The sequence below is a fragment of the Typopeltis vanoorti genome, chromosome 8 (genome assembly GCF_054136105.1).
Source record: "Typopeltis vanoorti isolate ZY-2024b chromosome 8, IOZ_Tvanoo_1.0, whole genome shotgun sequence".
NCBI classification, from domain to species: Eukaryota; Metazoa; Arthropoda; class Arachnida; order Uropygi; family Thelyphonidae; genus Typopeltis; species Typopeltis vanoorti.
In genome coordinates, this window is record NC_143556.1 from 82,533,501 (window position 1) to 82,556,768 (window position 23,268).

General features: G+C 34.9%; 1 protein-coding gene across 1 annotated transcript in view; it reads right to left on the bottom strand.

The window, feature by feature from the left end:
• The window catches only part of LOC150104169 (gamma-aminobutyric acid receptor subunit alpha-6-like), a 176,806-nt gene that overhangs the window by 19,839 nt on the left and 133,699 nt on the right, over window positions 1-23,268 (bottom strand). The window contains exon 8 of the mRNA XM_090396789.1: window positions 7,949-8,187. Coding sequence (XP_090252915.1) covers window positions 7,949-8,187 — 239 coding nt within the window. The remainder of the gene's footprint in view (window positions 1-7,948; window positions 8,188-23,268) is intronic.

Consider the following 23,268-nt stretch of genomic DNA (forward strand, 5'->3'; position numbering starts at 1 on the left):
GATTGCTTTTAATATTTATATTTAGATGGATAGCTTCCAAAAATACATGGAAAGTCTTTCCCGTCCACAGTTCTTCCACTAGATTAGAGTTCGCATGTTATCTTGGGTTGAGTTGATCTGGTCAGTATATTGTGTCAGAATAACCGTCCTATCTGTAATTGTTTTAATGAAAACCAAGTTTGCTTTGTCCTATAAGTTTTAGACCTGATAATTAAATGAAGATGAAATAGGAAATACATGATACAACTAATAATCGTTTTAAAAAATATAATTAGAACGAACGAAAGAAGTATTTGCTGACCACGCGAGCCAACCACAGGTCCTCTTATTGGAAAGAAAAGAATAGAAAAAGAATGGCTTGGAACAAAATAATCACCGGATACCAAACATACTGTAGGTCTATGAATTTTTTATATCCTGTAATACAGTGGTTCTCAAACTGTGGGGCGCAACCCCCGGGGGGAAGAATAGCTTGAAAGGGGGGGGAGCATACTTTTCTTCAGATAAAAATTAAAACTGCTCTAAATCAGTTTTTAAAATAACAACAAATAAAATTACAGAAAGAAAAACTTGATGATATAGGTTTTAATTATCATGAATTTCAAAATAACTAATAATTATTTTCTTCACTCGCACTTATAAAATGAGTGTGCCAGAGGCAGTGTTGATAGTTCGGCAGCGGCCGCATCCTCTTCTAGGCAGCACTATACACGCGCAGCTGAAAGCTGCGACTTAATGACATCTCATTGGCGCTTGTTGGGCTGGGAGGGGGCAGTTTGTCGCCAGAGTCAATGGTGATCAGCGGTTATACCTGTTTGAGCTTGTGTTCTTATGCATTCAAAGTTTCAGTGCAATTGTGCTGATTTGTTTACCTCTTAAAAGTGACTTGATTATTAACAATTGATCATGAAGCGTTACCTGAATAGTAGAAATGAAGATACCAGAGCTTCTTCAACTGGTGGTGGGAAAGAAGCTACTCGGAGTGTGAAAACAAGAAGGTATGATGAGAACTATTTATCACTAGGCTTTACGAAAACTGCAACCAATAATGTAGAACGTATGCAATGTGTAATCTGTTTAAGTATTTTAGCTGCAGATAGTATGAAACCTAACAAATTAAAGAGACATCTTAAAACCCAAATATCCTGTGTTTACAAATAAACCAAAAGATTTTTTGTTAGAAAGCTTAATGGCTTGAAGTCCACCCAACATAACTTTGCTTAAACTACAAATGTGACTTCCAAGGCCCTTTTAGCCTCTTATCAGGTTTCTCATAGAATTTCTAAATGTAAGAAACCACACACAATTGCAGAAACACTGATTTTAACAGCAGCGACTGACATGGTATCAACAATGTTGGGTGACTCTTCTGATCAACAAGTGAAAAATATCCTCCTCTCTAATGACACAGTTTGTAGAAGAATTTCAGATATTTCTGACGATTTACGTCAGCAGTTAATTGAAAAGTTGCGTAACAACTGCTTTGCACTTCAAGTGGACGAAGCGACTGATATTCACCAAGATGCTCATTTGATGGCGTACATTCGTTTTGTTGATGAGAGGAATTGCTTTTCTGTCAGCCTATCTTGAAAACAACAACAGTTGAAAGTCTTTTTGACATGATTAATGCTTTCTTTAATGTAAATGATATATCATGGGATAAGTGCACTGGCATATCTACAGATGGAGCTCGTTCCATGTGTCTGGAGTCCGTGCTGGATTACAAGCAAAAATTAAAGCTGTTGCTCCGGAAGCAGTATGGACTCACTGCATAATACATCAGGAGGCTCTGGCAGCTAAAGAACTTAGTCCACCTCTTCATGAAGTGCTGCAGACATTGAATAAACCATCAGTGTTATCAAGACAAATCCACTAAAGTCTAGACTTTTTAAAATGCTGTGTAAGGAAATGGGTGCCGAACACACTGCTTTGTTGTTTTTTTAGTGAGGCTTGATAGTTTTCAAGAGCCAAGATATTAAAGAGAATGTTTGAGTTGAGACATGAAGTGCTTTGTTTTTTAAATAGGGAAACCACTCACTGGGAGACAGTTTCAGCATTAACGATTTTTTATTAAAAATGGCTTACCTCATAGATATATTCGAGAAACTGAATATTTTCAACACTTCATTTCAAGGGGAATGTCTCCAGAGCTCAAATTTTCTCAGGATTGACAAAGTTAAGGCATTCATGAGAAATGTAGAGCTCTGGAGACACAGTATCGAAAGCGCCACGCTAGACATGGTCCCTACTCTAGTGTCAATGGTACAGGACACTAATAATCCAGTGTTTCCAATGGAGATAAAAAGCTGCCTAATTTATCATCTCATAATGTTGAAAGTTCATTTCAAAAAATACTTTTGTCATGATTTTGATGAATTTTATTGGATTAAAAACCCATTCGAAAATGCACCTGGGCAATCATCTCTGAACTTTACGTTGTAAATGAGCAAGAAGAACTCATCGATTTCACTAGTGATACTTCACTGAAAATTAAATTTAAGGAATTGTCTTTGTAAGCGTTCTGGATACATATTGGCAAGGAATTCCCAATTTTGGGCCAAAAAACATTGAAGATCCGTATTCCTTTCGCCACAACTTATTTATGCGAGAAAGGCTTTTCTGCTTTGGCAGCTATGAAGTCAAAATATCGTTCAAGACTAAATATTGCCAAAGAATTTAGAGTGGCCATTTCTGATATTACACCACGTTTTGATAAATGTTGTTCTCAAAAGCAGGCCCATCCATCACATTAGACTTTGACATTTAAATGTTTGATTATTTTTACAGAGAAAAATTAAATACTTGCTTGTTAAATATTGTTTAATTTCAATTAATTAAATTAAGGGGATATTAGATCCCACATTGTTTTATAACCGAATAAGAAACTTAAAGATTGGAATCAGAGAGTTTCATGCCGAATATAGTATAAAAAAACTATAAAAGTATCGGCGAATACTAGCGTGAGCTGAATGCAAGTAGTCCTAGAACGTAGTACAAACACGGGCAACTCGTTGCAAAGGTAGGAAAAGTTCTGATCACTATTCTTTGGTATGTTCCATAATGTAAAAACACATTTCCTAGGAAATGTATGTTGTTATTACATTATGGTAGGGAGGTCACTACCCAGACTGGTTTCAGCCTTTTTTGAGGCTTCACCAGTGAGTAGCTAGACCAAATTATTAATACCAAAGGGTATAGCGAAAAGAACTTATATACTCTGCTATACGAGTTGTCCAAAAAAGGTGCACCCATTAAGTTACTTAAATATAAAGAGCCAACAGGCTTCATTTCGGCGATATAAACATTAATTAAATTAAGGGGATATTGGATCCCACATTGTTTAATTTCAATACATATTTTGGTTAATTGCAAGTGGTAAAACTAATTTTTATTATAGGCCTAATATTGTGATACTTTAATTATTTTGTGTCAAAAACTGTTAAATAGTATGTAGAAAACATAAAATAAACTGAAAAAAACGTCAAACTTAGTATGACTTCTAATTTGATAAATAAAACCTGCGCGGGGGGGTGACAGCGTTTTCTCTTTTGTCAGGTGGGGCTCAGAGGTAAAAAGTTTGAGAACCACTGCTGTAATACATAATGTCGACCTCGTTCTCCGAGAGGCTAGCATATCTGCTCTGCATCCAAAAGACTACGTTTCGAATTGCACTTTGGGTCCTGAATGTCTGTGATATCCTTCATTCATCCACAAAATATATACTTTTCCAAAATGGACTGGATCACCATAGGAGAAGTAGAACAAACTCTCTCCTATTAAGGGTGATGCCTTTCTTAGTAGTCAAAGAGATCAAAAGCTTACCAAATAATGCATAACATGATGTAGGTTCTACAACATTTTGCGAATATTTCTTATTAAAATGCATATCCTGACATTCTGTGTAACTTGTTTTGATAGGAGAAGCATTGACTAGCTTTTCAAGTAAAGTTCACATATATCCGGTTGCATATAGAGGTAGTAAAAAGGTTTCTTAAATAGAATATTGAACTTTCCCTTCTGCCCACAACATCAGAGGCAATTTTGAAGTACTAATTGTAATAAAATATACTAAATAAATTGTTATTTATCCACAAACAGTAACTAAAATTAACGGTTCGGTAATTTTATTAAAGAAGTGTATTTATTCAATAAAAATGTACTTGTATTATTTAAAAATATTTTATATTTATTTATGTATTTTTCAAGTGTGCAGACTTTACCTGAGTTTTAAATAATAAAATTAATATTCTTAAAAACTTAAGAAATTTTCTGAATTTGCTTATGTTGTATTCTATGGAAAATAATCACAATTTTTTAAAATTTCTTCATTATCATTAGAACTAATCTGTTCTTTCGTCGTTAACGAATTGAGAACAATTTTAACATCATTGCACATTTACAAGATTAATGCTGACTCATTATTAAAATACAGCCACATGCTTATTCTTGTTATCGTAAAACGTCCATTCTGCATTCCTTATGAAACAACTGAGTAGGAGTTCAAAACGTATTTGCTGATGAAGCAGTTCCAAATCTTAATAATTAACAAGTTCTCTACCATTAGTTTTGAGGAAAAGAAATAATGGAGTTTCAGATTAAACTATTTGAATACTTTGAAAACAACAACGTATACGGCGCGCGCGCGCGCACACACACACATACACACTGCTTCGTTTAAGGAGGAAAATGTAGGAAACAACCGCGACTCTACTTGTAAAGTACCAATTAGAGCTTAGGCAGGCTGTGTTTAGCTGACACGCACAGTTCCACAACTTCGTTGTTTTTTGGGTTGACATTGATTAACCTAAGTGCTCTAATAGAAACTTCCTATTTCTGCCACACGTTCTGGATATGTGTGCAACTGCAGTTCTGGCAATACACTCACAAAACACCTCCAGCGAAAAACAGTTTAAAATGACTGCTAGGAAGGGAAGTTAGAAAATGCATGTAAGCACCTAAAAAGCGTTTTGTGACTTGTTGTATCTCTACTTCCATAGCAATGCAAGATTTAATGTGGGAAACAGAGATTTACAGTTTAAATTATGTAGATTAAAATATTCAGATAGAATTTAATGTTCAAAATCCCTATTACTTTTTATAAAAAAAAAATCACCACTGATGATTTTTTTTTAGTTATTGAAATCAAGTAACTTAAGCTATTACGTATCCTCATAACATGTAATGACAACGCTTTGACTTTATGGCACCAAATAGTTAACTTTGTTAATAATAACACAATTTTATCACTTATGAGAGCATTTCTGCATGCCAGCTCACTAATTAGTACATAGAATTAACTGCTGATGCTATAATCCACCACAAAGTAAAGACGAAATTACACAAATTCTTAAAAACTGATATAAAATCTTTTTGCTAACTGTGAAGTCAAACTGAATAGTTTCCAAATTTCATCAGCTAATTAACTAAAAAACTATAAAGTAGAGTGTAACACTTACACTTAAAAGTATTAATTTAAACTTAAAAATCAGAGAAAATGTAAAATTAAAAAAAATCAAGAAAATTCCCACGGACAACCAGTTCATGTTGAACAAACTTCAATGCTTGTTATGCTTTTCTTTTAGCTAGGAATCATAAGCCTGACCAAGTAGGTATCGTCGCCTCTGTACAACCAGCAGCTTCTCTATTCGAATCCTCATGCGACAGGAATATTTGTGAATATCTTTAAGTGGTAGATTATTTCATCTACCACTGTTTTATCTCATCCAGTGGGAGACCGCCAACACCCTACTTACTGGACACTTGAAATACCTTGAAAAAGTCGTCTGTTCGACCTTTTGACCAAGGATTTAGTTTATCTCTAGCTTACATCACCAGTAATGCCGATGTGGTATCGGTTTTCAAACTTGCTTAAGTAGGACATAAAAAAAAAGTTCAGCGGGCCGCTAAAAACATAACGTGCATAAATTTAAAAGAAAGCAAGTATAGCAGTTAGAATGCGCAGTGAAAAATTCCACCAGAAAAACGTTTTGGACCGCTGACGTGAACTCAGACGTAAGTCACTATACAAGATTCCAGATATTTTTGAGTAGGGATTATACAAGTTAAATTCCATAAAGAAATTATATATATACTAGGGGGCTACGCCCCCCTAGTATATATATAATTTCTTTCTGGAATTTAACTTGTTCCGGACTGGTAGGCCGGTTCTCCTTCAATTCTGATGACTCGAATTTTGAAGACTCGACACTTAGGGTAGCCCCTGAGTGTCAAGTCTTCAAAAGGAGGGTTCTGCCCCCCACCCTCGCGCCTACTCCCCCCCCATCCGAGTTCCGGACCGGTAGGCCGGTTCTCCTTGAATTCTGATGACTCGAATTTTGAAGACTCGACACTCAGGGTAGCCCCTGAGTTTCAAAACGTTTCAAATAACTTGACAAAAAATGTGTCAAGTTATTTGAAACTACCCTATAATATAAAAAGACTTATCATTTTATATTATAGGGTAGATATAATTTTTTTCTTCGTTTTTATATATACATATTACGTCCCTCTAAACAACTAAATGCAATTAATTATTTCAGAATTATTTGTTTGATTCTGAGTTATGAAAATTGTTCTTAGATAGCGCCTGTCGCCAGCTTTGCTTGCAGATTCTCCATCTCCATTACATAACGAATGTGTTTGTTTTTGAAACTATTCCAGAAACTATAATTGTAAAGATTCCTGAAACGAAAACAGGAAGTCGACAACAACATGATACCCTGCTTATTATATCAATGGTATTTAAACCTAGAAAATTAACGAACAAAGAATTTTCAAATGATTTGAGCAATGTATGTAATACAACAGCAAATCTTTTTTATTTCGTTTAAAATACTTTTCTGCCTGAGAACAAAAAAATCAGCTATTGATGCTTAAGGTGACAATTAACAGCACTGACAGATACTTGACCCTGTATTAAAAAAAAATCACGCTTTACAGACATTTGGTAGAGGTACACAGTGATGGCGTATTCATATATCGAGATGCTTAAAGGCATTGAATAAATTAAACTGATCTACACCACTCTTTCTTAAAATGCGTTCAGCAGAAACCTAAGATTCCGCAAAAGCTTATTAGGGAGTTTCCCTAATCACAGAGGCGCTTTAGTATTGAAGGCAATTAAAAAAAAAAAACTTTAATGAGTGGGGAAACTTTTTTTTTTGAACTGACATATCTAGAACAGGTATGATAATTGTTATTATTTGTAATATGATGCATCATATTTTTTTATTTTCTTGATTAAATTATGTTCCAGGCGGAAAGTTTTCAAAATTTTTTATCAAAATTTTCAGAAGCGTTCCAAGAAAACAATTTGGAACAGTCTGAAAAACTTTACGATACATTGGTATAAATCATACTTGTTACATTGATGTAGAAGCCTATTTTCCATGAACTACATCCCGTCTGGCAGCTAATCTTTCTAATTAGTCAATGGTAATGACACCATTATCACCAAACTAAGATTAATGTGTACACTTCTGAGTGTCTTTCACAATGTAATATGGGCTTTGCGTATGCTGGGCATGTTATCAATGTGTCGGTTTTATTGAGAAATGACCTCGATTCAGTTGGGTTGTTTTCAATCACTGAAATGGAAATACTTTTTAGCGACAGTGGCATATAATGTTCTGTTACTTCCATTCGTTTAGCTTGGATTTTACATTAAAATTGTAGGATATAAAACAAAACCTATGTTATTCATAGTAAAATTTGGTAAAATTGTTATATGAAAAAAAAAAAAAACTATATGAGTGCAAATAGACGGATATTAACACCTCCTGAGGTACTATTAAGAAATTCCTAGAACGCCCAAAAGGAGAGAAAATAGATACTTATGGAACACGTGCGACACCAGCGCCAATTAAATGTCTAAAGATGTGTAAACCAACTGTTTAGTAAACAACTTTTTAAGTATAATTAAAACGAAAACAGATATGATTAGCTTTACCTTTCTTTCTGGTGTGGGCTCCTTTTCAGCAGGCTGTTTCTTTTTTTCATTTTTTTTCTGCAGTTTATGAGTTTCGTATCTATCCACAAAGTTCACACACGCGTATTCCACAAGAGCGGCGAACACAAACGTGAAACACATTATAACAAACCAGTCCAACGCTGTTGCATAAGTCGCTCTCTGGAGAGAAGCTCTGCCACCGAATCCCATAGTTACGAGGGTAAGGACAGTTGTAGCACCTGAAATAATAGATCAAACAATACACTGTAAAAGAAAGAACAACAACTGAGAAATTTTTTTATTGTTACTAAAACTTTTCAATGTAAACAGCCTATTAGAAAAATTTTGGGAGAAAATTGTAAACAATCTGTTAAAAACTTTGGTAATTTTTTTTGTTAAAATTTAATAAAGTTAGACCGTTTCATTAGTGGTTTAAAAATAAAATGCTAGCTTTCAGTTTTTGGTTACACACACATGCACAATACCTAACGAAATTTCAAATTTCTTTGGGTCTGTTGGGAGGGACACAACTTACGAAAAGTGAATTATTGCATGTGTCAACAAAATATTGAAATAAAAGGACAGGAAATTGAAAGTAATTCACCACGGGTCTCTTATGCCATTGAGGATGTCTTGTTTACCAAAGCGTTCTCTTCACCAAAATACGCCAAGATAGTTCTTAAGTTATCTGTTGTCTGCATTGGAAATTCATTTATTTTATATACTAATCACTATAACTTCTATATTATCACCAAGATTATTCAGGTATTCGCTTGAATAAAAGAAAATTTATTCGAGTTTGTCATAAAACGCTTTAATGGTAAATCACATTATAAATATTATTTCTGGGAAATTTGCCATCTATTCCTAAGTTATTATTACTTTTTATGGATATTTTGTCTTTTTTTTCTTTAGGAGTATTCCTTGTATAATGTCACTGGGTTTTTACTTAATTTATTTAAAGGCTTATGAGAAAACTGGCTGTTTTTCGCCACTCATTCGAAACAGCTCATACCCTGTTACTCCAACCGCAATCTTGATTCATCATATTCTATCCTTCTTCTTTCTCCTAAAGATATTCTATTTTTCTCCTTTTTACCCAAAGAATTTATGGTCCATCCTGGAAAACTCGGTTTTGATTTAACATACCTTTGTTTTATTCGCATTTCTAGCTCACATATTTTACGATTTCCACATTTCCGTTCCCCCTCCTTTCGGTGGTACTTCTACAGTGTTTATATAAATATTAATCGTCATACGCCTGATGTTGCTCCAAAAGCAGACCACCTCGAATATCCTACAAAGGTGTGTTCAAAGTTATTCCTTCTATATATCTTTAATTTATTTGTCTCTAAAATATCAATAATACTTAAATAAATTTAGTAAAAAGTCAAGGACAAGGGGTACTCCTAAAAAAATAGGCAAAATTGATATAAAAATGTAGTAAACCACATTCCTTTTTTTTTTCTACATTTCTTTTTCGTGTTGCACTTTTTATATTTTTGATTACGCAACACTCCCAGCATCGATCAGGTGCATGTTATATAAGGCAGCAACATTTCAAGCATCTGTTTTATGATTGTTTAAATTTTTTGCTCAATACTTTTATACAGTTTTAGAACAGGAAAGAAACAAGAAATTAAACTCTAAATGAAACACTAGATATTAAATAAGCGCCACTACGAGTGGTTATTTCTGGGGAAAAACCCGCTATTAATGTAAAAATTTTAAGAGTGTTTTTCTGGGTATGCGTGACAGTAGAACGTGTGCAGACTTAGGGCAACGTACGAGATCTTGTTAATATTTAAACATGCGTTGGTCGGTGAGCTTTTGTTGAAACAAGCTCAGCACACATTTGGTTTACTTTAATCAAAGAAGAAAGCTTGCACTAATCGTTAATTAATGTCGAACCCGACCACACTAATAGACATCATCGGATTGTTTTTATTTCTTATTTTTTACCTGGTAAAATTTACAAGAATTCACAAACCTATTAGACATTGCTAAGTTTCTTGCAAACTAAATTTCCGCTGAATAAAATACTAACGGATTTGAAAAACTAAAGGCGTGCAAAGAACCTCATTATATATTTTGTATTTTAGAAAAGCTACTTCTCTTCTGTCTATCGAAAAAAATAATGGCATTTTGAAGAAAAAAAAATTAATAAATAAACAAAATTCATTCTACATACCCTTCTTAATCTATAATGCTTAATACTTAATCATTTTCATTAACCGACTCCTGTGCTTACTTACCATTAGCAGTATCACCGATGAGACGCAGCTGTCTTATCTCACTGGTGCCAAGTGTGCATTGTTCTGAAACACTAGATGACATATGTTTAGACAAACTCTGCCACACTGAAACCACCTACGCGGAAATCGTTGTATTCTGCAAAAGTGTGTCCGTTATGGGTCGACAAACATCGTTTGAAGCAGTCTCTTACTACTCAACAGCTGTTCTAATTCTTGTAGGCGATACATCACGAGTTTATTATTTAAGCTGTAAGAACATGCTCACATTTCCCGATTCAAAAATAAAATGTAACAAAATGTAAATAATCGAAGTTTGAAGTGACAGGAACATTTTAAATAAAGTATACTGCTCCAATGGCTGAAATGACATGAACATTATGAAAACAATGCATATAGAAAGAAAAAAAAAAACTAGAATAAACAGCGAAAATTCGGCTACTAAAATAACTTTAAAGGGGCTGAAATAGGAGCTACATATCATCTGCATAACATCCATAACGCTCCATTCCAAGTAGGATTCGAACCTATAGCTTCTTGACTGGTCGTTCAATCAGCCAGACAAGCTACATATTTACTGTCTATCTACTTTACAACTAAACGATGTGCATAAATTGACATCGAGAGAACACAGACACACGAAACAAGAGAATTTTCATTTGGTCCAGATTGTTGGTCATTTTTTTTTTCAGATTTTATCAGGATAGTAATGTCTAGAGGATTTCGAATAACAGGTGATTATTGTCTAGTTCTCAGCAGAATAAAGTTATGGATCTTGCTGAAAAAAAAAAAAAAAACAGAAAGAACTCAAACATAAAATATCATTGATGGCATGGAAGTATTTAAACGGGAATGAAATCTTAAAGAGGACAAATAGGAAAAAAATACGATAAAATCCAAGCTAAACTCATACAAGTCCATGAAAAAAAGACATCGCATTAGAACGACTCTAAGATTCTAAGATTTCTTCTTAAAATCTTCATGGGAAGATTTTAAAAAATATAGAATATAAATATGACGGGTGATATGAGGTTACTAAGAAAGATTAGACATGTAGAAAAAAGAAAAAAGTACAAAAATATTGAAAATCTCAAAGATGACATAAAACTGTAGGATATGGTGCATGTTTGAAGAAACGTTTACGTGACTTCCATCACCAAAATGATCTTAACCTATAGTTCAATAATACCATTGAACAGCTAAGTTGTTTTACATTATCTGGAATCTTTTCTAAACATACTGACCACTGAATTAGAAACATCTATTTAGTACTCTGTTGTATCTCCTTTGGGGTTATTTTTCCACTGATTAAACATTCAGGATATCTCACCTTTTGAGAAACCAGTCAGCTCTGCTGTTTTTAAAATTGTAGCGCTATGTTGGTGATATGCTTCGCATGGCGTGAGCTCAATTTGTTTATTTAGTGTAGTATAAATGTTCCCTTCTAATTCTAAAGTAGGGAATCTACATTATTTAACCTACATTGACGCATACTATTGAAAATATCATAGCAAGAAAGTGTCCTAAAATTGATAAAATCTGGTTGGACTAGGGGAGATCAAAAAATTAAAGATAAGTTGTGCGTAAGAATACTACAGCCCATAGCAACGCACTCTGAATGGCATTGTACTTACTAGGCAGAAAAAAAAGTCTAAACATGACTCAACAAATGATAGCGCTTTGTCTTGTGCAATGGGGAAATAAATATGTCAGCTTCGTTCTATGATTACACCTCTGCTATGATGCTATTATTAGATTTTTGTTGCATTAGAGAAATAAATTGTACAAAGAGAATAGAAGGAAAAGTTCCACAGTGGCAGAAAAATTTTGATTGACGAAGACCGGTGTGATCTACCAACAACGTCAACAGCCGACAATGTTAACCAATTTCCCTTCATACAAGAAACAGGTGGATTATTAATAATCCATCTGTTTACTGGTTTAACAAAAGTGGTAGATAAATTGTCAAAGTAACGGTCCTCTAAAAGAAATTAAATAAAAACATTGCATCGACGAAATGTCTATATGATTTTAAAATCAAACTGGTGCATTATGAGCAAACCAAATAATGTCATGACGTACTTAAGAGGTTTTAGACCAAATATATATCTTTTTGAAAAGAGAAAGCAAAACCAGCAGATCTATAAGAACAGGTATTAGCCATTAATAATAAACCAGTCATTCACAAAATAAGATATGCATGCAGATAAATTAAAGATGTAATTAAACGAGCAAATAAATAATTTAAAAGTAATTAAAATGTTTTATTTCTTTACAATCTTTACATTAAAAAACCTGATACAGGATATGCGTTGATAACAATTAAAAGCAGCAACAGCAAGTGTAGATAATTTGACATTTAATCAGACGTGGCATTTTCAAAAAACGTGAAGTGAGATGCTTGGGTGATGTTCAATGCGTTAGCCGTACGATTTAGTTTATTAAAAAGCAATAAAAATGTACTATTTATATTTGAACAGTAATCAGACCCCATTACTGCAATTTTCGTTCTAATTTGCATAAGTGTCGATTTTCCAAAGGCGCCATCTATTTTGCAATTATCAAGGTATCAAATAAGCACTTCCGTGAGTAGAACTAGTAGTCGGCTGATCAGCATTACTTCTTATTTTATTTTTGTAATCATTCTTCTTGCTAAGAGAAGATGACTAGCGTAATAAAACAACTAATGCTCTTAGACACATTTACAGTAGTTCGTTTTCAGAATAATCAGAAGTCGTTCTGCAGTGTCTGAGTCTAATTTGTTCGCTTGAGTTCCCATTCAGTGATCATATTACTTCAGCATCTCGCCCCTGTGGAGATTCAATTTCCCAGCTGTTAGCAGGCGTTACTGTCACATTATAATTCCGCGGAAGAGGAGAATTGCACGAAAGCGTCAACCTCGGATGCTTTATTTTTACTTGCATCGTGTTAATTGCACGAGTCTTTCAGCGCTTTTAAATGGGTTATAATTAGACAGTAATTGATTTTAATTAGTCGATAAAAACAGGTTTTCTACATGTCAAGAGAGGTAAAAGAACACTTTCTCAAGTGTTTTTTTAATTCTATTTCCTTCTTGAGTTTGAGTTTAATGAGTTGTTTACGAAGATGAAAGCAAAAGATGAACTTTTGAAAATAAATTAGAAGCCTGTCCAAGTTATTATTATTATTTTTTTTTTGGCATTAGAGCTCCAACATAATTTATTCGGTCCTTGAGAAATTATATAAGACGATGCGTACCGTAAGGGAATATTACTGATGATAACTGATGAGTTTGTTTCAACATAATCGATATTTAATTAATATCAAATATCGATTATGTTTTAATTAGATATTTAATTAGTATTAGTAAATTAAATTACTTGTCAAATAACAGCAGGATGAATATGATTTATGTCATTCATTATTAGTTTACAAATTCAAAAATAGTGTTTAGGTGTTAGATGAGCCTAACTGGTCATCGTACGACTATTATTCTGTTTAATCTGAAATAATTTGAAAAAAATGCATGCGTTTTCTACAGAAGGATTTTTGAATATTGCCAAACCCATAGCCAACTCACGTTACTCTTAATACACAATTAGTTTATAATCTTTCATGGGTGGATTCATATTAAAAATTCATTCCATACGTAATTTCTTTCAAGAAATCTTAGATGTGAATGATATTTCTGATCTTTTTTTTTTTTAAATTTTATAAAAAGATAGGATAAACGGCCCCGCCTACTCCCTATACGGGTACAAATAGGAGTTAGCTGGTTAGCTGCTTTTAAAAAGAAAGTTGTATATTCATGATTTCAACAAGCGAAATCTCATTGCGTTTAGAAATTTAAAATATTATCAAATGCCAATAGGAGAAAAAGACCTTTGGGTTTGAAGCAAACAGGACTGAGATTTGCCACCATTAATGTAACCAAGTTATTCAAGTCCATACTGAAGAATGGCTTGGAAATCGGCATATAATGCGTGAGAATCGGTATTCTATAAGCTTCATTCATATTTTAGTGCCGGGATTGTCGTTAACTGCACAATGGAACTTCTGAAAATTTATAGCACTACTAGGTGGGCTCCGCCCCCCTGACGCCTACGACGCCCCCCCCGCCAATTCCGGAGTGGTAGGCCAATTCTCCTTGAATTCTGATACTTACTTTACTTTCCGAGTCCGGAACACCAATCATATCCTCTCCATCCAAAAAAAACAGCGGCTTGTATCGCCTTATCATTGACCGTCAGAATGTCATCCGTGGAGCACACATCGATTAGATCTGGACGACATAAAAGATGTTCGTCAGTTCGGACATCTCCGCAGTCACAGCTGTCATCATCTGCATAACTCCATTTCATCAGGTTACTTCTGCATTTTACACTCCCACTCTAAGACGGTTCAGAGTCCTCCAGGTGCTATAGGGTAGGTGATATCCCTTGGTTAACTCTTCCTTAATTATTGGGGGCTTCTTGAAGGTGAACCGATTCCCTCCATAAAACAAGGCGTCGCTCCTCAGGTTTATGGATCAATGGTTTAGTTCTTTGCATAAAACTATGCCTCAATTTGAGTCGAGAAGCCGTGATGATATGGCCGTACATTGGATGTCTTTCGTCCGTCATCTGCTTTTTTTTCTCCATCTCACCGGCCACTTGACGTCTTATGCCTGGTGGCGCTATGCCTACTAAGGAATACAGCTGTTTGGCTGGGATTGGTGTTAGGCATCCGGTTATTTAAAGCCACATCCACGTGTTTCGCATGGGCGGATGCCTCCCACACTGGGGCAGCGTACTCCCCCTGCAGCAAAACACAATGCCAAAGCCGTCGAGCGAAGTACCTCTGGTTGAAATCCCCACGTGGTGCCGGTCATTTTTCTTATGATGTTATTTCTTGCATAGATTTTTCCTTTTAGTCCCTGGCAATGTACCTTATACGACAAGGTACGATCCAGCTTAACTCCAAGATATTTGGGATTGCTGCAATGTTCGAGGCGTTTTCCTCTCCAGACAATGTTTAACTAGCGTTTTGCTTCCCTGTTGCGCAGATGGAAAGCACATACCTGAGTCTTGTTTGGGTTAGGCTTCAGGCAATTTGTCTCATAGTAATTGGAGGGTATTTCTAAGGCTTCTGTCAACCTCTTCTCAACTTCTTCAAAACTCCTTGCTTGACTGCATATAGCTGTGTCGTCGGCATAGATAAACCTCCTCACTTATGGGTGTGTTGGCCGATTGTTAGTATAAATATTGTAGAGCATCGGGGCCAATACGCTGACTTGAGGTAAACCATTCTTCTGATTTCTCCATCTGCTCTTCTTTCCTTGCAAAGTTACGTAGAATCGTAGATTCTGGAGCATGATTTTAACTACATTCATGAGGGTGAAAATCTTTCGTTATTTGTTACAGCTTGACCAATAGTTTCTTGTGGTTAACAGTGTCATATGTTGCTGAAAGATCAATAAAAGCTGCTCCAGTCACAAGCTTCTTCTCGTAACCATCTTCGATGTGCTGCGTGAGATTCAGAATTTGGCCACAGAAGGACTTTCCGGGACGGAAACCGGCTTGCTCGGGTATAAGTTTCTCGTCAATGTTTGCTGCAATTCTTTCCAGAATCATTCGTTCAAAAACTTTATACAAGTGGCAGAGAAGAGAAAGAGGGCAAAATTTCTCCGACTCTGTAGGTTCCTTTCCTGTTTTAAGTAAAGCTACCACTTGAGCTTTCCTCCGTAATTTGGAAAACTGGAGAGATTCTACACACCTATTTATCAATTTCACCAGTCATCATTGGATCATTACTGGACCGAAACGCTTTATCTGCTCTGTCCTAATGTCGTCCGGGCCAGCATCTCTATTATCTTTCAGGTGACATATAGCTTTTCTTAGTTCTTCTTCGGAGAACAGAAAGGCTAATGAATTAGTCTCAGCTTCTTTAATGCGCGAAAGATTGGTTTTCAGTATCTTCTTGTCTGTCCTGCCATTCAATAATAGCTGGTAAGCGATCTGGTTTGGCGTGACCTCTGTTTTAGTTAGATCGTTGCTTAAATTATTCATCAGTTTCCATGCTCGTCTGCTGTTCTGTTTCATATCCAAATCCTGCAGTAGCTTCATCCATCTCTTCTTTCTACCATCCGTGAGTTTGTCCATCAGTTTTTCGCCTGCCTCAATTGTGTCTACAGCGAAAGGATCCTCGTCATATCTGATTTTATATTCTTTTATTTGTTCCGTCTGGTCTTCATTAAGCCTAGCGATATATTGAATTCTGCACCCTCGTGGTATGTGCCGCCGAGATACTATTTTGATGGTATTCACGAATTCTTCGTAGTCACTTGGATCCGCTTCAAGAGTGTTTACTGTCTGATCGAGTTCCTTCGCAAATCCGTCCCATCTTGCTTTTTTTTAAATTAAACCGTCGCTTAAAAGGTACTATCTCTGGATTGATAACAGAGATAGTACCTTTACAAGATAGTACCTCTGACTTCACAAGTAGCAGGTCTGTGCCGAGTTCTTGGTATCGGCTCTTCTACTATCTTCGTCGCTTGCACGGCTACTTGTTTACTGATAAAGATGTTATCTGGATTATAGCCTCTTCTCCACCTTCTACTATTGAATGATGGTCTTAACTTGGGATCGTGGATCAGCTTCAGTCCTTCTCTCTCAGCCCAATTTTCCAGCTCAGCGCCATTCCTGCCAGTCATTTTGTAGCCCCCATGTTAAACTCTGACAATTAAAGTCTCCGAGTATTATTTTAACCTTCTGGGCGTTAAAGTTGGCAGGTTCTTTGAAGACGAAATCTTCATTAGGTGGCTTATATGCCGATGTGATTGTGCAGGACTTGATCTCAATGGTTAATATCGCTATATTATTATGGGATGTCATATGTATAGATTTAATATCAAGTATGGTTTAGCAAATATAACACTACTGTATTTCTCGTGGGGTCTCTCAGCCACTAATTTCATGCCATAAATTTTTGGTGTACTGCTGTTTACCCCTCGATGTGTCTCCTGCATAACTAAAACATCACATTTGCGTGTATCACACATGTCAGATGACAGCCCTTCAATATTTATTGAAGTCGTCTTAAAAGCTAGCTTTGAAGAAGGCTGATTTATAGTTCGCATGATTGTTCCGGTAGCTGAAGGATAGCCAACGTTGCCCAGGGTACGCCCGATTGTGATTTCTGAGTGATCGCTTTTGTATATAACACAATCTACGAGGAGGCTCCTTCAATGTACCCATGCATTCTGATGACTCGAATTTTGAAGGCTCGAAAGGGGGTTCCGTTCCCCTGGCGCCTACGGCGTCTAACCCACCGAGTTCCGGACTGGTAGGCCAGTTCTCCTTGAATTTTGAAGAATCGACACTCAGAGTAGCCCCTGAGTTTCAAAACGTTTCAAATAACTTGACAAAAAAACGTGACACAAAAACGCTACATAAAAAGGCTTATCATTTTATATCTACAGGGTAGATAACTTATGGAGTTTGCTTCACGCTTACCTCGAGTTGATTTGGTATTGCCCTGTGAAAAATACTTTGTCCTTTTTCCTTACTTGTTTAGCAAAAATTGCCAAGCAAAGCCCTTTTAAATTTTTTTCTTCCACCAAAAGAATTTCACTTCAGTCATTGAAGATTAAGGTAAATCAATTTGAAATAAAAGCAATTTCTCAGATTGCACAAGGAAAAATTAAAACAGGAACTAATGATTATTTTCTTATCAACTTTTTTGTAAACCAGTACATACATTGATCACATAAAAAAAAAAGATTACTGAATACGTAATTTTGTTGTATGCGTATTGTGAAGGATTAACAGAACATTCGTCTATATGAGTATATTTTCTTAACTTTAAAGATGAGAATATGTATAAGGATGAACAAGGAAAATGTATAAGCTGCATTCAGAAACAGTTTCTTGCCATTATCGATGTATTTTTCTTTTATAGTCGAATAACAACAAATGGAAGTGATAGATACAATCTGCAGAAATTCCCACAGAATAAACGTATTTTGGTTTTCCATTAAACTAAATAGTTGCTGTTAATGCTAGAAAAGAATAATTTACAGTTGTTTACAGGTGTCGCTGTAATGTGCGCCAGTTCTTAGAAATAGGAAATAAAGTTCTTAGAATGGTTTTTATAAGGAAATAAACTTCGATTTCGAGATAAAAATTTCGATTGAAGTGAGATTTTTCATTCTAAATCACAAACTGTTGTATCGTTATTATTATTTAAAAAAACGTTCGGGAAAATTCAGTTAAAAAGAATTTAATGTGAAATATATATTACATAACTCGGAAACAACTGAGTTAAGTTTCACACAATTCCACCAACGAAAACGTGACAGAAGATAATACGGGATACATTTTTTAAAAAATCAGTGTACATGAATTACTATCTAATAGGTAAACTATTTAAGACAATACAATCATTACAGGCTTATGCTTTTGGGAATGCTTACAGAAATCGCTGTAACTTAAGCTGACATCTGAAATATTAGCGGGATTCAGGATATTGTCTAATATTATGCAAATCTCACCAAACCAACTAACTATACTCTCCATATTCTGCTAATTCCTCGCTACCCATTACCTTTAATGCATGTGATTATTGGGGATTTTCAACTTTCAGATATAACCGAATTCAGTCTACGTTGCGTCATAATTCATAATATCTAGATCTAGAACAGCGGTCGGCAAACTACGGTATCGAACATAATCCTGCTTGCCGCCTATTATTGTACGGTCCGTGAGCCACGGATGATTTTTAAATGAACTTAGTGACAGAATCATGAAAATGTTTCAGTTACCCATATAGAAGTGTTACTGGGACGCAGCCATTCCCATTCGTTTATGTATTGTCTATGGCCACTGTCGTACCATATGTACAGTTGCTGCAGTGAGCAGATTTTGCAATCTCGTCACCCTCAGACTCACCGTGAGATTGGTGAGATATAATTTAGAGCGCTTTGAGTCCCACTGTTTTCTGAATCGCATCGTGTCATGAGTAACATTGTAACACATGCTTATAGTCGAATTTAATGGCTTGGAAGTTTGGGGCGGAGAGACCAATTAATTTTAATCAAAAGTTTTTTTTTTTTTTTTTTTTTTTGAATGACGATTAGATTCCTATTATATCACAACAAACAGAAGAAGGGAAAAAAAGTTCACAACGAACGTCGCATTTTTAATGAGTAGTGCTCGTTATTGAATTAAATTCGACCAATGCACAGCAATATGTATAAATGTTGTGTGAATCTTGTGTAAATGTTGTACGTTAGCATTACATGGCTTCGATGGTTCGCTAAACCTAAACTAATTTCAACTCGAAACTTTTTCAGATAAATTATACATAATCATAACTTAAAACGCCCTCTAGGAAAGTATGTATCCATATCACAGAATTATTTTAGAACTGCTTAATTTTTTTAAAGGTGTTTAAATTAATCCTAAAAAATTAATCTTAAAAGTAATATTTTATTTAAAATATTAGGAAATGTTACTTTTGATTACATATAATAGAGATATCATCATCATCTTAGGTGTCGTCTTCATATCGAAGGTTCGCAATTATGGATCTATCCATAATACAACACTGCAGCTAATACTGTACAGGGCCCTCCCCCCAAGAACCAAGAGCAGAGGAAAATTTCCCTGTATATTTTTGTCTGTAGATTCGTGTGTGTTCCGGGGACGGTTTGTCTGTTCTGAGGGGGACGAAAAACCCGAGTTTCCGGGTGAAAAAACCGCTACCGCTGTATGAAACAGGAGAACTCACTTTTAGTTGAAAGGGACCAGATAAAGGTTCCTCATGTCATGGACGAGAATCGAACCCAGGTCTTTCCGAACAAAGTGCTTCGTCTTCAGCTACGGAGGCTCTAATATAGATACAGTAAATAAAATTAATATTTTCAACAACATGAACTGTAATTTTCTTCTTCATGAGGTCTATACTTGATAAGCTACATCACACTCCCATTCAGGATTATATCAAAGAAACTGATGTTTCAAAGAAAATGTTAAGGTATTGAACTTGTACAATATGTTTAATACATAGAGACACCAGGAGTTGAGTGCAGTTCCATTAGGAAGTTTATTAGAGAATTTCTGAGCATAAAAGTTAAAATCAATGAGATCTATCCTACCAAAGGGCCTCGTGGAAACTGATTGGTGTTCTGAGGCCTAAATTAAAATTAAATTAAATTAAAAATGAATTAAAGATAAATATAATTTAATAATAAATAATACAATATAAATATATAATAATATTAATTATAAATAAGTAATAAAATTTAAAATTATAAATAAATAATAAAATTTTAAAATTTTAAAACAGAAATTAAATATTAATTGATTTTTCTTTGTAACGCGATATCAGCGTTCACTGGATTTATTTCGTGTTTTATTCGTTCCTCAAATCACGTACGTTTTCTTTAAATCTTATGACTTTATCACCTTTATTGTGCTTATTTTTTATTTATATCAGTGATTTGAAAACGTACGTGCATCCGTTATTCTATTACCCATTTTGTATTTATTCTACCAGTAATATAAACAGTTTTGTGCACTACTGGCAGCTGATATTATTTTTGAAAATTTGGTGTATTTATATTTTTCAATATCGTTTTAGTAGGTTAAGCGACTGCAACGTTTTAAGGCGCTTCTAAATTCGTGCATGCATTTTACTTTAATGATAATAAAAGTCAGTAATCAATATTCGTCTGTTAAAATTCCTCTTTTAATGAATTCAATTTTTCCCATCTCGTTGCTAGTATATTAGTCGACTGTGCAGAATCGAGTACCATTTTTTTGTAATTACGGAATCAACAGCTAATTGGCTGCGAGCATCAAGAAGTGCAGTTAGCAACTGTCCAGCAGCCAATCGTCAAACGCAAACTAAATTTAGTCTTCATTTTAATGCATTGAAATGCAGCAGCATTTAACAATGTCGTATATAAAGTGTCAGGAGCTTATTTTATCTAAAGACCTGGTAAAGACTGGAATTATCATGGCGTATACGTGCGCGATGATGATTACACCAGTTAGTCATATATGGCATATCGTATACGTCACTACCTGTTCTAATATTCCTTTAGATGGTTGGAATGCTGTATTTAAAACAATGCCAAGCAGGATGAGTCCACTTTTCTAAACTATTGAGAACAAGCGGGCTGCTCAGGCTTTCTGTTTTCGGCTTGTATATATGCGATACCTCTTTATATGTATGAATTGCTCAGAGAGTAGTCAACCAATCAGACTGCAATAGATTGGTCATCAGCGGAAAGAATTTAAACCGGTCTCATTATTAAATAATTCACACTATTCTTTGATAATTGAATACGAAAATTCTCTTCCTGTTTTCCATAGGAGTTCATTTCGTTAAAATAGCTCTTCCCAATCAAAAATAGTCTAAAAGAGATGTGAATGGAGAAGGTCTATAAACAATGATATGTAAATAATATATATGAGAATCTCACCACGAAGCTGAGAGCGGAAGCTATTGTTATGGCGATTTCTAAACAGTTAACTATAAAGATCTGATGTTACTGACGGCCATACTTCTCACTCATTTTAATAAAAAATATCTTACTCATTTATTAAATATATATAATTATAGTTTTATATAGAATGTATGGGATTGTATAGATTGGCATGCATAGGACAGAAAATTACAGTTACTGATGGATAATTTACTTATCTCGCTATAGCACCTCATACACACCCTTTTCGGTAGGAAATAATTTTTTTTTCTTTAAATATTTATTATTTAGTGACTTTCTCACATAGGAGATTGCAATCTTACAGTATTACAGATTGGCTAAAATATTTTCTGTTTTTTATTAATTACCTATACATTTTTTTTTTGTTGTTTTTTATGAATTTTGGAAAACCTACTCTAGAGACCAAAAATAGAAATGTTTCACTTCAGGCCTCCAATAAGCTGGGCGGTAGTCTCACATTGGTTGATGAATTTCCAACCATTCAAATCTCACAGCGGGATTTGAAAACCCAACCTGTTTGTTGAAGAGTTAATACGCTAACCACTTGGACCGCAACGTCGTCATTATTTACTCTCTTATCGCTCACACATACACAAAAAACAAACTTTTCCATTTTTTCTTTGCGAGATGAAAGAGCATATAGACAGCTAAGCTATAAGATGAGTATCTTCAGTTAGCCAGTCGCATGTGTTCTTCGGCATGTTCTTTTACTAGGAGATAATACAAAACTCTATCTCCTCCTCTTCCTTCAGATACCAAAGTCACCATCAGCTGAAAAGTTTTTTTTTCCTTTAAATGCTCGTTTAAGAGATTCGACCTGGGTCTCAGAGCCAACATGTATGCGTCCTAATTCGCGGAGAAAATACCTTGTCGGCTCCATCCAAGTGGTGCAGCTGACCGAATAAATAACAAAATAGCTCTTCAACTAACAGGATGTTCATTATAATTCTACAGTCGCATGGTTGTTTGTGAAAATCCTTAAGTACTTGGCAGGCAGTTATTTGGAATAAATTAAAGCGAACAAATTGATACGCTTTTTGGATATCTTAGAATTTTCTTTTTTTCGAAAATTTTACGAAATCTACGTTAAAGCAGAGATCAAATCAATCATTAGCATCAACAGTCCTTACTTGAAGAAAGGAAATTAAATAAATATTTCTATCTGCTAAGCAGAACTAGAAAATTTCTATTTTAGAAACATCACCATGCTCATATAAAACATATTCCATTTTATAACTTTATAACTTTTATAATGGTAACACTTTAAGGCTCCTTAAGGATTGACAGAAGAAATTTGAAATATTTTGGACATATTGAAAGGATGGAAGGAGGAATTCTCAAAACAGTAATAGAAGGTAAAGTTCCTGGGAAAAGAGGAAGGGATAGATCGTCAAGGAGATGGATAGATAATATGTTTGAAATGACTGATCTTCAGAAAGTTGAAGCCTTCAAAAACATATAACAGGACCAGCTGGCGATGACTGGAGTGGCATATCACCGACCATACGGCATTTATGAATGTCCATTGAATAGATGGAATCATCCGAAATATCTGTCATTTAATAATAATACTTATGATTATAAGTATTATTCTTTAT